Here is an 18723-nt window from a genome sequence, read left to right as displayed (position 1 = left end):
AGTAAATTTTGTAGGACGTAAACGCAAAGTCAAATTGATATAATTTCTCGTAAATGTTAAGAATTGTTATAATTCCAACAGAATATCATTGTTATGGCATAAAGCTACGTAAAAATTAAAAAAATGCCATTTTTAGACGCCTCCAATACGTTTCCAATTTAATGGTGACGCCGTTACAAGTTTGTCTCTTGAGAGTAGGTAACTAACTGTCAGTGTCATAGGGATCATCATTCGCCGCGCCGGGTATAAACGTCCAGTTTAGTCATAAATCATACGGCATCCCCTTACAAAAAAGCGATAATACTGAAACTACATATTTATTACCTCTACCTATTTCTATAAACAACTGAGGTATTTATCGCTATGCAATATCGACACAGTTTCAGATACAGAAGGCTTACATTTATTGATACATATTGAGATTCAACAACCTGGCCAGCCAATCCGCATGACATTTTCCACATCAACTGCAATCTTAAGGAAAGCTACGAGATCCTCGTTGCTGTAACTGATAGTATTCCTGAGTCTCAACATTTGATGAACGATATTCCCTTCGTAATTTGGGTGAGCTGGGCTAATGGTGAATACTGGAAAAATACAAATACTGTTATTCTTTCATAAGAAATAAGTACAAGGGGTTCTGGCATAAGGAACGACCTATTTCCGTTAAGGGTTGTATAGCTTTTTGATTTTGATTTGAGAATTTTAGAATAGTTGGTTTTTTGATACAGGTACTTTCCCTCTTGTTCTTCCGATTAAAGTCCGGGATGTCTGGCTGGCCGCAATGGTTGCGTATTAGTGCGCACCGTCTCTCTCCAACCAGAAGCATCATCTATACATATAATAAATCGTAAGAAAGTCAAAACTGTACGTTGAATACTTTTTTCTATAATGGATATAGAAGCCAAAAATATTGTTTTTAGAATGTTTGTCTGTTTGTCTGTTTATCTGTTTGTCTGTATGTATGTCCAAGCTAATCTCAGTAAGTACTGCATGGATTCACTTCAAATTTTGCATGAATATTATTAATAGGTCGAGTCAGGATAGTATATACGTATCGTATGGTTCAATCATTGGAAGAATCTTGGGTAATTTTGGAGAATATTTTTCAGGAAGAAGAGAAGAGGCAGCCAAACACATACCAAACTACTACGTTTTAGTATAATGATTAATGATGCCTGACAATAAAAAATTAATGTCTGATGGATCTATTAAAAGCAAAAAATTTTAAATTACGCTTGAAATAATTCTTTAAAAGTTGAGAATTTTAGGTACTTACCTATGCAAATAAGATGCGCACTAATAAAATATGCAACCACTGCCGCCAGCCAGACAGCCCGGAATCTAACCGAAAGAGCAACCTTTTTCAAGAGACCACTTGGTATTTGGATCCTAAATATAAAAAAAATAGAGATGGAAAGGAAAAAAAAATTAGAGATGCGCCAATTCGAGCTGGTCTATAAGGTGTTTAAAAATGTTTTATTTTTTTATAATATATTCAATAACAATAATAGATATTCAATTGCCATATAAATAAAAAAAAGACCGGTTGCACTCCGGGAGTGCTGGCAGAAGTGAAAACTTGATTATTAACGTTCAGCATGTTTGATATATTGGAATGGTAGGTATCCGTCTTACGCATGGAATAGGTATAAGGGCTAAAAAAAACATCCGTTTTACGCTTTTTCGATCAGGCCACGTGTCCTGACGCGAGTTTAAGATTTTATACCCAACGCCGCTAAAGAAGTTTTCACTTCAAAAATATATAATTTCTGCAGGATGTAAAATAGTGAAATATCTTCTAAAAGAAACAATATTTAATAATTGATCTCTTAAATAATAATTGATTTTTTTTTACTCAATGTCCTTTACGGAAATATGTCGATATAACCCTTAATCCTTTATATCATTTCACCTGATGCTTGAATCTTCCAATAGAAAACTCACCTCTGTTAGGGTTTCTCCTTTGTGGAGGAGGCTTTCCGATGATCTCTTGCTCACAAGCGAAGCAAATGTTACCGGAGGCTTGCAACGCTCGCTGAGCTCCTTCGGCAGTATAAAAGTTGAGCAAAGCATTACCCTAGGCGATCCCCTCAACTCTCAAGTCGCCGAACACTAAGAATGTCTCCCTTAGTGCTAACGAATGGGCGTTGGTTGCATACGGGGGCAAACCTTTAATTGAAAATTGCTTAATGTTGAAAAATATTTCGCATAGGTATTATGTGCATAATATACTTATTTATATAAATGTAAATATATAATTATTAACATAAAAAATAAGTCGCCATATATTTATTTAATTCTAACTATGTGTCTCGTCTTTATAGTTGACATTTCATATAAATCCACAAAAAAATAATTCGCGAAATCAAGTTAAAAGCAATCGCAAGGTTCCTATTTAAAGCAAAGAAATTTTTTAATTGCTTATTCAGCCTTTACTTTGCTCTATCAATAAATATTATAATAACATCGCTTGGCATTTTTGTTTATTAATCAAAAGAGTCATAAATATAGCTATAGGAGCAAATCACTTTTAAAAAAGCAAAAAGGATAATTACCGTCGACGATTAGGCGGCAGGTCTTCACACCTAAATTAAAAGCCGGCTTATCCAACTCGTCCTCAAACTCGATGGGCTTAGTAAAGGCCATCCTTTTCCGTTAGTTTCAGAAATCTGAAAAATAAAAGATAGCCCTAGGGAGTCGAGTAAGAAATTAACTGCATCGTTACTACAATAATATACCTACGCTTCCCCTACCTACCCACCCGCCATTTTGAACAAAGTCCAGTCTCATGTAATGGCCGCCCGATCGATCGAGCTAAATCTACGAAAGGTATCCAAGTGCTCATGCGTGTTTTATAGCACATGATCAAAAATTAAATGAGTCTCTTCTTTTCGAATCATCATTACCTACACAACTGAAAACTATAGGTACATGCAATTCAACTATAAATGCAATTCTTAACACGTTCAGTACGGCATCGGGTCGAAAACACCTGAAGTGAACTATTCGCGCGGGCCGGAGAGAGATTTCTATTGCTATCGCATGGGCCGGGGTAGTTTACTTTAGGATTTTTTGTAGTGAGAGTGTGACAGATATATTGACTGGTATTCTGCCACTAAATAGTACCCATAAAAGGAAAAATATTGTATCGGATCTTAAAGACCTGATACGGCCTGCAAAGAAATTTTGTCCTTGCAGGACGGATATCGGATCTAAAAGACCCGATGCCTGATAACCCGATAGCCGGCCCTTGGTGACATGTCAGTTAATTAGTGATGTGCATAATAATTAGACGTTGCGATATTGTATTGATATCTATTATTATATATCTAACAAAATTTTACGATTATGACGCGGCAATGGATGCCGTGGTTGAGATTTTTGATAGTTAGAAAAAAAAAATTTTTTCAAAGAGAAAAACAAATTTTGGAAAATAGATTTTACATTTTTATAGTGATTCCAAGAACTTTTTGATTCATTCTCGTATTGTCATAACTGTTATAATGAAGCGCATACTGTTTTTGAGGTAAAAATAAATTGATATTTTTTAATTATATAGTCGATTCATTTGACATCACTAGCAATCATATTCACTAGTGCCGGGATCAGGTGTTTAAGATCCTATAATTTTACTACTAATTTAACCTCCTTTAATGATATTTTTTTCAAAAACGGGTCAAATGTTGTTATGCAGTGATTCAATAACAATACATTTCAAGAAAGAATATTCAAAAAAGTCTTCAACTGGATGACACATTTGATTTTAATGTCAAAAGGTGTAACAGGTCCTTTCCACCTGATGCCGGCCGTAAATGAAGTTCACCAACAGGTCTTGTAAGCCCTATGCCGGCCCAACGATAAGTAGCCAAAATCGGGCCCCGTCTTGAACGTGTTAAACTAAGTATAGGTAACCTTTCAATATCAACTGGTATCGAGTGCGTTGTAGATTTTTAAATTACCAATATGAATAAGGATTTAATTGTGCCATTACTACATCTCCTTCCCCATTTCCCCACCCTATTGCACAATGTGCAGTCTGACGCAATGGCCGCCCAATCGATGGGGCTAAATTTAAAATACGTAGGTTTTTCATAGTAAATTATCGCCATAACACTATAGCACGCGCCTTTGTTTAAATATTTTTATCGATAAAATATTATATACTCTACTGGACGTGCTTATTATAATTTACTATCGGGAGGTCCTGTACTGTATTAAAAATATTTAAAAAAGAAATAAATTTTAAGTACGCAATAAGGTAAGTATTAAAAATTTTGGAAACAGCTTTAAAATTCTTAATAATAATAATTGTATTAAAAAATACATCGCACTGTTAAATCGCAAGCATTCATTAAACACAATAAAAATAACGTTGCAAAAAGGTAGTTATTCCAATTTATATCTACAGAAAACATAAGAACTCACTTTGGAGTTTGGACTAATATTTTCAAGAAACAGCAGTCAGCACCATTATAAATTTTCAAATAAGTTATTAGTTGATGCAAATGTAATTTGGCGCAACAGTTACGAATAAAAGACGACAGCAGACAAGACGACCCTAGCAACCCCCGCCTACTCCGCAGAATCACCGATGGATGATTCTGTATTGATTTTCCAGAACCAACTCCCATGTTCATTTTATTCAGGCCAAACGATAATTTGGTAAAAGAGACTTCTAATAACACTTTACACAACACTGATATTACAAAGAAATATACAATTGATTAATAACCCGCACCCCGCTCCCCCTCCACCAGCATAATCGACCCTGCTATATTATTCACCAAAATTTCACTAAATATTATTACACCATCAAATACCACCAAAAAACATTTGAGAAATGAACACCACACTAAGGCCTACTGTACAATGTACCTACACTATAATATTACGTAAAAATTTAATATAAGGACCGAGAAAATAATATCACCTAAATTTAAAAAATTACTGACGTACTCGACTTTTTGATAGATCGTCTAAATTAATCGTATTTTAAGTTTAGAATGCCCTAAATAACCATTTTTCTTACCTGAACTCCAGAGGTCAAGATGCACGCGCGTAGTCTGCAGCTTCACGAATGCAAATGAAGCGACGCAATATTGCCAATATGTCATATAAATCAAATCATCAGACTTTGCGTGGGCCTGGACGTTAGAGCGCTTGCGTCCATCACAGCATCGATCCAGACCAAATCCAGACAACTTGGATGTTACCTATTGACAGGTAACATTAACAGTTTAACGTAAGGGTACGCTCACATGGTGCCGAGTATTTCTCTACCGAATCGTATTTTTTAGCATTTTTTGATTTATATAAGTGGTATCAGTATTTCAATGAATGCGTTCACACATGCATTCAGTCTCATGACACGGTAAAAAGTCAAATCTTGCTGGAGTTAACATCCGATTTTGCTACAATCCTACAATACAATACCTACAAAAAATATTTATTGCAACAAAACAACACAATGATATGATTATACACTATAAGACACAGTAAAAAATACAATTCATAAATAAAACAACTAACTTTCTCAATTTTTTTTTCATAATTTATATAAAACATATATTTATTCTATCCGATTTACTATTCTTCTTCGTGTGCGAAGTCCGGTTCACCGCCATATCGTCATGAAGTCTTGCCCCCATGGATTGATTTATAGAAATCCAGACAGTAACTATTTAGGTAAATAGTCAAAGATTGACTCCAAATCGTCTAATTTGGCTTTTCTTTACCATTTGGTCATAGTAATTGGAAATCGTTATCAGATACCTCCAAAGATTTTCCTTTCGAGCCCGCGCATACATACAACTTTTGCATCGACTATACTGATCTGTCGAGTTATATTCTCCTCTTGAATTCAACATGACTAAACTGTTTAGTCGATGGAGGTGCGCACACTATCCATTTCAGTCTTAATTTATATCCCGAACAAACCTTACAGTCTTCTATAGGCAATTCTTGAATCAAGGTAATAAAGATCATATGAGCGCGTGATCGATAGTTGTGCGAGAACATTTTCACTTATTTTTTTGCTACTTTGACATATTCGTCAGCTGTGTAAAATTTTTCATGGTATTTTAACAGTGCTTCTATTTTAGAAAAATCGGTATAAAAAAAGGCAAAGATGTGTGACCCGATTCAAGATACTTGAGTGTAATCGTTTTTAATGTTAGATTGTTAGGTGTGGACTTAATGCATGCCTAACGCCTAAAGCTTTAAATACATAATATTCGGTCTATCCAAATGCTCTGAATCGTTTCTGTTATTAAACCAGTATACCTACATTATTTATTTTTTAAATAAAAATTTAGTTTAGCAAAAGAGATCCATGCTTTCTGAATCTTTTTAGTGATTTATCTTTTGAATGGGTTTGAATTAAATATTATTATCTAAAAGGATCCACATGCTTTGGATTATTTTAAACATTTTAGTTTTGTGTCAGTTTCATAGACTGAGCGTTTTACAATATGATCCAAGAAGAATGGATCGTTTTTACGAAACTAAGTAAAATATGGCTTCTCCATATATGTGGTTTGGTACATAACTAGTGACAATTTAACGTAAAAATATTCCTTCATATTTTACTTGGATTGTTTTTGCTAATCGAAAATATATAGACTTTGACGAGCAATTTTGTATACTTAACCCATTTTCGGTCATGTAGTGGGTTGGATCCTTTTTTGCTTATCTACGTCCAATTATAAAATGAAGTCGAAAATAAGCAAATAATAATAATATAATATGTATATAATTTTGGATAAGTATAATAATAGGTATTGTCGAAGGATATTAAGTTACTCAATACTCATGTTGGAATTTTAGCAGGAACGATTTGTAAATGCGACGAAAGTTGGATTTGCACTTAAGATTTTTTATTGGAGGGGGGATATTATTCCAACATTGCGTCGCGCTATATTTGAATGACCCACGAAAGGCGGCCTGATGAGGCGTGATTGAGTAACAGACAGACAGACAGAGTTACTTTCGCATTTATAATATTATAATATAGTATGGATTACAGTCGTTCATTCTCGCTCTATAGACCAAAACAAACATTAAAATACATTGAGCTATTATTACTACGTATAGAGCAGACACCACGAACAAAATCTGGGCTGCAAGAACGGCGGCGCAGGGCGGCTTGTGAGTGATGTCATCATAGATTAATTAGTAGTGTCATCGACTCACCGCTATAGAGGCAAAACTTTACAAATATTTTGCTTATTACTTATCAATTAAGAACAATCAATGTAACAAAAAAAAATAATTAATCTAATAAATAAATTATTAATAAACTTATCATTTAAACACTTTTCAATTAAAACCAATCAATGTAAAAAAATTTGATACATAGGTAATTTATTTTCATCTTTTCATGATTTAACCTTTTTTCAAATAATATCAACTATCCACAGTACAATATTTTTTAGTGTGTAAAATTATTTTTTCCACTATAAATATTTACGTCATCTAATAATATTATTACCTACATCTTTCATACCCAATGCCGTTTCTTAAATTTTTAGTCTATGACAAATGACGCAAAATGGCGCCGCCAAAAATTTTGCTCGAACCAAGTTTTAAAAATGATTATCTAATTAATTACCGATGAAAAGTCATTTCTTTGCACTTTGCCGCATTACTTGAATTATAAATGCAATATCGCAACACACCCGAGGGCATATAATATTTTGATGAGTTTCTTGGTTTTTTGCTTTAAAACAAACAAGATGTGAACGCGATCTTCGCACTAAAGCGACTGAGTGCAATTAAGCCATATAGCCTAAGTTGAGCGGAACATAATATGTGATGTAGGCGGTGTCGTCTCCATAATATGTATATCTCAATTCTCAATGGTAAGAATTGAGAGATAGACATCCAGTTGCCTGAATTTGAATAAATTGTAATTTTTCTTGTAATTTCTTATGTTTTTTTATTCTATAAATTTATTTTATTATTCAATTTTAGTTCTTTTATTTAAATTTAAAACGTTAGGCGCGTTCAAAACGTCTGAATCCAACACTGGGTCGGTACCATAGAGTAAAGTAATACGTCTGTGCCTCGGAGGTCTGTGCCCTCCTTAGATCATTAAGTAATGATCTAAGGTGCCCTCAGGCCTCACTCCTCAGCCCTGTGGCGACTGGCGGCTGTGGCAGTATTATCTATGGCAGTCGCGCTCATGCTTTTACGGCGCGTGTTTGCCAAAGAGTATAATGTATAGGGCATAGAGAGCCCTCTTGAAGCATATGAAGGCAAACCTATTTGACTTTGACAGGCGACAATGCGCCCTCTGGATTTTGGGTAAATAAATACATAGGTATACGCTCATATACGTACATAATATTATATTTACCTATATTTTTTTAGCACTTCAAACGACGCAATTTAATTTGAACAATCATTTCAGGCAATATATTTTTTACTTGATAGTTGAAATCAAACTTCAAAATAATATGTGCCTGGAATAAATGTCATATATTTGCGTCGTTATTGAAATAGGTGAGCGATATTGTTTCAGATAATACAACTGAAATATCATTTATTTTCAACATTTAAGAAATAAGACTAAAGATCTAAATGATGACGAAATGGATGGTGTTTAAAGATTTAGGTGATTTAAAAAAACTTTTCACTTATAATAATTACAAGATAATTAGTATATTAAAAATTAGTTTCATTATATGAATATTACCTACGGAGTCTTTAAAAATAAGATATTTGGAAGTGCTAAATATTATTCAGTCAAATTTCTTAAAACATATTGAAGTACATACTAAGAATAATGAAGAAAACGACATTAAAAGAAATCAGTACTTTATTTTTTAAATGCTTTCACATAACGTAATATTACATTTTATATATCTAAAACAAAACTGTCCGTGCACATAATTTATAAATAATTAAATAAATAGGCATGACGAAAGATTTTGAAATCCTCTTCCATAATGTGTGACATACGTTTACTATACAAGAAAAACCCTAGGTATATTTCGGTAATATACTTAAATTTAACGAAGATTAAAGCCATTTTTCAAAAAATATTTAATATCTGTGCCAAAACAGCTCGCAGGTGTCATGGCGTAGGCGTGACGTCATACTTTGGTAAATACGTAATTACTTGTACGCATTGCGAAGAAAATTAAAAAAGTCTTTATTTAATATGTGATATAGAAACGAATTTCAAAGTTTATGAGTGGTGTGCAGTATTGCAGTATGAATCCACATAAAAATAATGCTCAAAAATGTGTTAGTAATTATTTCAAGCGAGAAATAATAAGAAATGATTGTATAAAGTTGGTGCGGAGAACCCCGAACCACGTATTCGTGAATTCGCAATTGTATTTCTGTTCTGAGTCGATAAGCATACGTGAAACAACAGAAAATAAATAAAAATGCGTATTCTCAACATATTCATAACAACAAAACACATCTGACGCGAGTTGTTTACTTAAGCGTGACGTCACGCGTGTTTTAGTCAAAATGGCTAACTGCAGAATTTCAATGTTTTATTTTATTGATAACCTCATTAATCTTAATGGTTTTAAGATTTCTAAGTCACTATATTGAATTTATTTATTATACATTTTCCCTTAAAAACACTAATACGATCATTTATGGATACTGTCGTCATGCCTATGGCAGGTATTCTCGAAGCATTGTTTTATTTTATTGGATCGAATGCGAAACTTACCTTTTTTCAAATGCCATTAAATGATTTTGCGATTTAAAATTCCTCTGAGTTTCATATGGTATCAAATTAATAAACTAGCAACATCTTCTGAGTTCTGAAAGCTTCTCAGTGTTGTCATAATGAAATTAAAGTATTAAAAATCTCATGCCTTTAACGGCGCGTGTTTACTGTTTGCTATTTTACGGTGCACCCTGCAGGCTGCAGTACAGCTGTTAAAATACATTAATGATTTGTAAAATTATTAGAGAATAGAAATTCGTATACGAATTCACGTATACTGCGTAAAATGTATATATACGCATTTTAAACGTGTGTATACTGTATTTTAAACGTAACACTAATCATGACGTCGCATATTTAATATTTTCAAGTGTAAATAATTCCATTGTTAAACAATTGCAGAAACTTGCCGAGCATCAATTTATAATTACTATAACAGCGAAGCCGATCTGACTGTTTTTCACAAGGGAAACATCAATTAAGTGAAGGTTAGTTGCTGTTTTTTGTTATTTATTAGTGTAACATTGTAACATCAAATATTGTTGAAAATAGACTGTAAACATCGGTGCAATTCTATGATGACGTGGAAAAGTTTAATTTTACGCAAATATGCTTTTTATTTATTGTGAGAGGCTTAATAAATAGGTACTTTTTGTTAAGCAAATAATTTTTAAATATAATTTTTAGGCTGCCTACTTCTAATAACTAGTATACTTACTAAACACTTATTAAACAAAGACAAAAGAATCAGAAGTTTAAATGTATTTTAATATAAAAACTATATTACAAAGTATACCTACTTAGATTAAAACATAGGTACTTAATACTTATAATAGATATCTATATATAAGATACCAATCTTTTTACGCTTTTTGTTTTTATTATCAATATTGGAGAGAAGTTAATTCTCTACACCTTTTCCGAGTTTTGCACCTAATTGTGCTTAAAATGTCAGCACTAATAATATTTTTATTGATTTTGCCAAAAAATACATTACATTGTAATCTGAAACTACAAATACATAATTAGACAGTACAGGTATCCTCTTTAATAATTATAGTACATATATAGAACGATAATTTAACATATTAAGTACTTACAAGCAATTTTTTTACAATGAAGTAATAGTAAATTATTAAAAAAAAATTCTCTAAAAAACTGGGGTGTTCCAAGAAAACATTATAAAATTAATGTTGCTGTGTATTTGATTATAAATTTAAACATGCATTCTTCTTTAAGATGGCTTGGACGGCATATCAGAAGTTTTTAGCCCTAATGATGGTTGTCACTGGCTCCATCAACACTTTGAGTACAAATTGGGCCGATCAAATACATTCCAAAGGTTCTGATGGACAAGAGAGACTATTTAATCACCCATTTTTACAGGTAATGTTTGTGTTTATATTACTTGGTTATGTTATATTTTTTTTTCTTAAATAAAATGCTAGTAACTATGTAGCTATTTGATCAATTTAAAACTGATTCAACTTATATTATTTGTTCACAAAAAGGTTTCTTTTTTTAGGCATCTGCAATGTTTCTTGGTGAAATATTATGTTTATTGACATTTAAATTGATTTATTTTAAAACAAGAAATACTGGTGGACATTCTCTTACTTCAGGAAGTCAGAACTTTAATCCATTTATACTTATGCCTGCTGCTATGTTTGATTTGGTATGTAAGTCCTTTAATTTTGTTAAGTATTATTTGCTAATTTCATTTTTTTTAAGTGAAACTTCATTAGGGGCGTTGAGAGTAAAATTTCAAGGTCGCGTCATGAGAATACCGTCTCATCTTGCCAAAGAAGTTTCACTTCTGACACATGTGCCCGCAGCCCGGCACACACGAGTTTTTTTTCTTTTGACCCTTCCTAGGAATGTGAATAAATAATAATATTTACCTATTAAAATACGTAGGTATAATAAAAAATAAAATCAAAATCACTGCTGAATAACTATTTCTGAACCTAGTAAGTACTTAATTTTAACCATGTTTATATTTTTTACTAGTCCTTCATTTGTTATAAATATAAAGTTTGTGAAGTGTATGTAAACTGAATGTATTTGATCAAAATAAATAATACAGAAGCTCCATATTGATCAGACTGAGATAAATGAATTATTATAGGATTTATTAACATATAATGGACCCCTTTTTTTAAGATATGGTAAATATATAAAATTAATAAGATATGGTGATACATAAATAATCATCAAGTATGAATTCCTTTATAATTACAGTTGAGCTCATTGTTTCTGAGTACTAACTAAAAATTATGAAGACTTACAATTTGTTATTTGTATCAATTTATCAGATTTTCTACTTTGAATTAAAGGGAATAGCCACTTTGGGAGTTAATATACAATTTATATTAGCTAAGTTTAAATTACTCAAATAAATTCCAGATTGGAACATCAATAATGTACATTGGTCTCAACTTGACATACCCCAGCAGCTTTCAGATGTTTAGAGGATCTATAATTATATTTGTAGCAGTTCTCTCAACAACATTCTTAGATAGATATATCATAAGACGTGAATGGGTTGGAATAGGTAATGTCTTATATTATTATTCTAATTCTAATCATAGTAATTTGTGAAAGTTTATGACGCAATGTGCAAAGTGGTGGTGCAGTTTAACTTAACTTTATAGAAACACTGCATATTTACATGAGTCTCCATTAAATGAAATTAATGCATAACAATAAAAATAAAGTTTAGGTAACTTGTTATCAATTGACATTTTCATTAAATTCATTAAAAAGTTAGTAGTAAGGTACACATTTTGACTAAACAAGTTCTATTACAAAAAAAAACATGTTATTTTTCAACATTTTCCTTGCAATTTTGATTTAACAATATTGCTAAGTAAGAAAGGTATTCAATAATAATTCTAAAAAAACTAACATTTATGTTGAATCTCTCTTTTTTATACAGTATAATTTGTTTATTTGCATTTTTTTAACATGTTTATTCATCGCTTTGCAGAATCAAATTGTTATTTCATGCTAATTAATAATGTGATACTTGTTTGCATCCTTATTTCTGAATCAGCAGTAATTCAAAACATACAGTCCAACTGTAAACATATCATGTTATGATAACATTTCTCATTTGTACGGACAAATCAAGGTTTATATGTGTGCAAATGAATACATATTAATATCTGTCCTTTGTATCATTGATAACATTTGTTTAATTGAGTTTGAGCATTCAATAAGCAGATGTATCAAAATGAAAGAAATATTTATGAATATAATTGATTAAAAATATTTTCTTATATCTACTCTCTCTCTATTTATTTATGTAGTTTTATATTTATACTGTCAATGCTTAATCCAAATGACCAATTTTTTAAAGTTAAGACAACACAAAACCTTTTATATCAATAAAGTAAGTTCAATCTGTTAGAGAGGATTCCAAATGTTTTATATTCCACAGCAAATGTAACAATAGGCCTTGTTATTGTGGGTCTTACCGATGCTCTGTACCAATCTCCCGGTGAGACTAAAGGCAGGAACAGTCTGATAACTGGTGACTTGCTGATAATCGTCGCACAAGTCGTGTCTGCTTGTCAAATGGTGTATGAAGAAAAATATGTTTCTGGTAAGATTCTGCAGGATAAGTGTGGAATGGACTATTTCAAAACTCAATCATAAATTTCTAGTATTTTTTCTGTTTATTTAAATTTGAAAACGCAGTAAATAACATTTTTTATTCACACTAGTTTCTGCCCGCGTGGTGTTTTGATAAAAGGTAGCCTATGTTCTTTCTCAAGGTCTAAAGATTGTCTGTGCCAAATTTCATCAAAATCGGCTGAGAGGTTTAAGCGGGAGTGTTACTTTCGCATTTATCATATTAGTAGGGATTGATGAAAGATTAATTTGTCTATGTTTATAGAAATAATCTATTTCTCTATAATAGGTTATATTATCAGCCTCAGTTATATTATCAGTAAATTGGCAATATGTAAATCAAAATAGCTTAAATCGATTATAAGACAATTAGGTATTATCATAATGTATTATTTCTTTGTATTCATAGTCAACATAATAAGTAAGAAATAAATCTAAATATAAATAAGTACATTGTTAGCTAAATTTGCAATAAATCATAGTGATAACAGAATAATGAAATTTGCAACATTGTATTTAATTATTTATTGTATTCCTTTTTTTATAGTTTTATGAACCTACAAACAGCTGCACTTCTTTACTTGCATTAAGTTCCAAAAATATTTCAGCGATTTTTGTTTTTATAAAATTGATTATAAAATGTCACCATTTATATACACAGAATACTTGATCATGGTTGTCTTTCCCAGGGTTGAACATACCCCCTCTTCAAGCCGTGGGATGGGAAGGGGTGTTCGGATTCTCAGTACTGTCTGTTCTGTTGGTGATATTCTACTGGGTGCCAGCTCCTCCCCACTTCGGCCACAACCCGAGAGGAACTGTGGAAGATGCTATAGACGGTCTCATACAAATTGGTAAGGAGCAGAGGCGGCTCGCCCTAAGGAGCGCTGGTGCAGTGAACTCCCATAAATAATTATAATAAAATCATACTCCTTAATTTCATTATTAATATTAATTATTACTATTTAAAATCAATCGTAATCGTAAAAAACTACTGTCAATACCAATGAATATATCCATCATTCCATCATTCCATACACCTGAATAATACTGTATTATACAGTAGGTAACGCGCGAAGCGGTGCGCTCACGATTGCGCTCCAATGAAAAAATATTTAGTACATTTCCTAATACGAAATCCAATAGGAGTGAAAGAGAGGGTTTGCCAGTGGCCTGCGCGCGTGAAACAGAAGATTTTCTATGGAAAGATAGCAAAATTCGGAGCGCCGCTCCCGCAAACGTTGCCGGTTCGTTTTTACCGCCGCGCCTGGGCGCCCGTACACAGGACAGCGATTTCGCGCGATGTTGCCACTCTCTATATTTTAAACAAACACTCGACTCTCGAGTCAACTTCAATGCACGCGCGCGAATGCAAATTCGGGAATTTTCTAATTAAAATCATAAGATACGTGTTGAAATAATCAGTATAACTTGTGAGTGTGAAAATGAACAATTATAATGTGGCGTTCATTAAAAAGTGTGTTAAAACGTTACAAATTCGGCTTGAATTGAAAGCTAAGGGACTGCCACGGCCTGAAATTGGCCTTAGGCAAAAATGTACGACAAAAACGAAAACATATACGCGTGTGTTTAAATCCGATGAATATTATGTGAAAACACCGTGGTTGTGTGGTTGTGACAGACATTTACGAATGTCTTGTCGCTTTAAGTAGATATTTTTGCACACCAAAAAGAAAGACGTATGTATTTCCTTTATAAGTAATTTTTTTGATAAATGTACTGCTTTACACCATGTATTTTCAGTGTTTTATTTCAAGTGAACACCCATAAAATTTTGTCACGAGCCGCCTCTGGTAAGGAGTATTATCTGAGTAAACAATTTTCCTCTCTATGCTCATCTATACTCATATTAAAAGAGGACATTATTTGTTAGGACGAAACTAAAAATTTACTAAGGGCCGATTTTTCAATGCTTGGATAAAACTTATTCGCCGAATAATGTATAAAACTACCATTTTAAAAACGTATTCTATATAATTGCCCGTATTTGACAGTTTACGTGACATTTTAATATTATCGTGTAATACTTTATTGGACGGATAAGTTTTATCCAAGCATTGAAAAATCGGCCCTAAATCTATTTTAATTATTTCCAAAAAGTTACATCTTACTTTGTAATGTAGGCGTTTTTTCTTTACCCTGGATCAATCCGGTACAAGGGACAATTTTACTGTAACGAGAAAAAATGGGTTCTTTCGAATTATATTACAGACTTTTATTATCTACTAGCTATCCCGGCAAGTTCTTCTGCCTTTCTCTTGTCACTTAGGGGTATAAATAGATGTTGGCGCAGATCTACCCAATATGCACACAAATTTTCATGAGAATGGGTCCTGCGTTTTTAGGAGTATGATTACTAACATTGTGACATGAGATTTTTTTATTAATAGAGATGTATTTTCTTTCAGGAAACAGTCCATTATTGCTGTTTGCTGTGATGGGCACAATCGTGTCCATAGCGTTCTTCAACTTTGCCGGGATCAGCGTCACCAAAGAGATGTCAGCCACTCATCGGATGATATTGGACTCCATCAGGTAAACGTCTTATCTTATATTCGTTCTTCACTTACTAAAATTTTGGCTTTTATAAACGAAAATCTGTTTATAAATTGAGCAATTATAGTGCTACAAATTGGGTCTAAACTGTGTGCTTCCATTATTAAAATATAGGCTTTGTTATAAACAAAGACACATAAATTGCTTTTGAAATTGCACTGCACAGTAGAATTCCGATTATACTGGTCTGCAAAAAAATTCAACCTCTGGTGAAATCTTTAACAGTGGGCACCAGATACTCTTTTTTTTAAGTTTCAGTCAGCATCATTTCATTTTTAGAGTCTTACATCATCGTCAGCCCATTATATCCACTGCTTCCCGTTGTTTTTTTTTTCGTTAATTTTTACGTCCACAATTGTATCTAGTAGTGTGGAACTGTGATTGTTTAAAAAAAAAAGACGGGTTGCGCTCCGGGAGTGCCGGCAGAAGTGAAAACTTGATTATTAACGTTGAGCATGTTTGATATCCATCCGTCTTACGCTTTTTCGATCAGGTCACGTGTCCTGACGCGAGTTTAAGATTTTATACTCAACGCCGCTAAAGAAGTTTTCACTTCAAAATTTTCTGTGCGACAGTTTGTCTTTATAAAAGTCTGATAATTATTATACGTATTTCAGGACGCTGGTGATCTGGGTGGTGTCGCTTGCCGTGAAGTGGCAAGTGTTCCACTGGCAGCACATCATAGGCTTTGCGATTCTCATCGCAGGGATGTGCGAATACAACGGCATTTTGCCTCGCTGCTCCTTCAGAAGGGCCCCAGAAGACCAGGATAGGGTCGTCAATACTGAGGCAGATAGGCTTGAAGAAGCCTAAAAGCATTCTTTGAAAAAAAGTGCGTGTGTGCCGAAAACACGAGTCGGAAGTGAAACTTCTTTGGTATGATTCAAAGATGTAGGTCGCGTCATGTAAAAAGAACACTGACGGTTAAGCTGCGCATTGGCGATTTATTGGTCTATTTGGTGTTATGAGGTGGTATAAGAATAACAAATATGTAGTTATGAAGCCACGACTCGAGAGCCTACTTCAAAAATAAAATAAGCAGCAAATAACTTTCGTGCTAAACTCGATACATGCCAAAATACACCCCATCACTTTCATCCAGCGTTCTTTTTACATGATTCGGGTTATACCAAAATCGTCTTCTTACCTCATAACGTGATGGCCGTGACGCGACCTTGAAATTTTACTCTGAACGCGCTTAAAGAAGTTTCACTTCAAAAAATTTAGAAATGTGCTCTGTACACATAACTTATTGGCAACCGGAGAATGGGTATTATGTATTCAATGTGGTAGAGTGCGCTTAACCCGATCCCTGTTTATGGTGAGCGCTTTGACTTGTCTCTCTGTTGGTCAAACAAATGAAATACCAATATGATTCTATGTAAAACCAAGGTTTGGGCCCAATATTGAAAAAAATGTGTTGAACATTTTTAGTATATGGGTGTTCATTTAAATAATATATTCGTCTTTTTTCCATAGAATAATCTCTTTAGTTGGGGACTAGATGACCTGTTATGTCTGTTTCTTAATTGTTTGCTCAAGATAAAAAATATATTTTGTAAGCATTATATCAATCGCGCTATCGCGACTAGTTAAGCTATAAATGTGAATTTAGTATTATTGAAATTATTTTCATATCATACTGGGAAAGTAGCAAAGATTTATATTATAAAGGAGTTTATACATTATATTTATAAAACTATATTGCAAATTTTGTATGCGCTCGTTGTAAAAAAACGTTTTATAAGTATTAACTTAGATTACAAAATAAAAGTAAATAAAATAAAATAAATCTTTTATTTTGTAATCTAAGAGTATTATTAATTAAGTGCTATGATCATATTATATTAAGATGCAATTATTCCTTTATTACATTTTAATATTAGTGTCTATTGAGATCTTAATTTTTCCGTTTTTAATTTTGTATTTTGTACAGAAAGATAATATGTATAAACTTTGATATTTATGTTAAATCTCAATATTTTTATATTAACTCACTTACACTGACCAGTGAAAAGTGATTATACTCTACGTTAGAAGTAATGGTGCGTATTAGTTATGTACAAATATTATTGTCGTATTTAGTAGAACAATTTTTATTCAACTGTGATTATCTTTCAAATGTTTAATATGTAAGTCAAAGTACCTAGTAATTATCAGTTGTAAAAGATTGAATAAAATATGAAATTAATCCCTTCCTTTTTACTATAATATACCTAAAACCTCATATAAAAATGTCCCCATATTCCATTTTTAATTCACTCTAATTTGATTACAAATTAATCGATCGATTTGTACATTATGCACGACGCTTATTTTAAGTTTTATAATAATTTGTAGTTGCATCTTAAAGAATGAATTAAAAACGTTGTCGCTTCAGTCTACAGCCTACAGTGAGTTGCACACATGTTGCACAGCTATAGCCTACAGCTTTCAGTAAAGTTTTAAAACAAAAATTAATGTATTAAAGCATAATCGGTTCGGTAGATTTTCGACTGTTTAGAATTCCGCGAATTATAAGCTAACAGTGGTAATCTTACGGTAACATGTTAGACTATAAAATTCTACGCAAAGACCAAGATTGGAGATGATTTGGCATAGGACTGGCAATATAGGAATTCGTTTAATAATTGTCATGTGAATAGAAGATCCACTCAGTGTCTAATCGTCCACTTGAGGACAAAAAGGGTAAAAAGAGAAACACGTACAATGAAAAAATATTTTTATTATACTGCCTTATCTACATAATTTATTTTTGGCTTCTCACCAGCAGCTGTAACAATTAAAATATTATTTTTACTTTAAATCAATTC

General features: G+C 32.6%; 1 protein-coding gene and 1 long non-coding RNA gene across 3 annotated transcripts; one reads left to right on the top strand and one right to left on the bottom strand.

Moving 5' to 3' along the window:
* Positions 1–373: 373 nt before the first annotated feature.
* On the bottom strand, positions 374–2118 carry LOC149911158 (uncharacterized). Its single transcript, XR_016458568.1, has 2 exons — positions 1948–2118; positions 374–587 (listed from the first exon to the last, which is right to left on the bottom strand). It is a non-coding gene; the product is annotated as an uncharacterized LOC149911158 (long non-coding RNA).
* Positions 2119–9854: 7736 nt separating this feature from the next.
* Tango9 (transport and golgi organization 9) lies at positions 9855–18101 on the top strand. 2 transcript variants are annotated; one of them, XM_090103588.1, is made up of 9 exons: positions 9855–10006; positions 10100–10185; positions 10937–11083; positions 11223–11372; positions 12104–12251; positions 13140–13304; positions 14023–14187; positions 15763–15889; positions 16528–18101. In XM_090103588.1, the coding sequence occupies exons 3-9, from the start codon at positions 10937–10939 to the stop codon at positions 16721–16723; spliced, it is 1098 nt and encodes a 365-aa protein (XP_089959714.1). In that variant the 5' UTR covers positions 9855–10006; positions 10100–10185; the 3' UTR covers positions 16724–18101. The 2 variants fall into 2 exon arrangements, with proteins under 2 accessions (XP_089959714.1, XP_089959705.1); XM_090103579.1 differs by lacking the exon at positions 9855–10006 and having other exon boundaries at positions 10032–10185.
* Positions 18102–18723: the final 622 nt, after the last annotated feature.

Source organism: Colias eurytheme, chromosome 1, assembly GCF_061535395.1.
Source record: "Colias eurytheme isolate Ceu_HAF_F1 chromosome 1, ilColEury1 Martin Lab GWU primary, whole genome shotgun sequence".
Classification (NCBI taxonomy): domain Eukaryota; kingdom Metazoa; phylum Arthropoda; class Insecta; order Lepidoptera; family Pieridae; genus Colias; species Colias eurytheme.
Note: the sequence above shows the minus strand (reverse complement) of the source record. Positions and strands in the feature narration are given on the sequence as shown.

Coding starts and splice junctions, on each gene's coding strand:
- Tango9 (XM_090103588.1), top strand. CDS start 10,937: ATGGCTTGGACGGCATATCAGAAGTTTTTAGCCCTAATGATGGTTGTC. Junction 11,084..11,222: donor TTAATCACCCATTTTTACAG/GTAATGTTTGTG, acceptor TTCTTTTTTTAG/GCATCTGCAATGTTTCTTGG. Junction 13,305..14,022: donor TGAAGAAAAATATGTTTCTG/GTAAGATTCTGC, acceptor TGTCTTTCCCAG/GGTTGAACATACCCCCTCTT.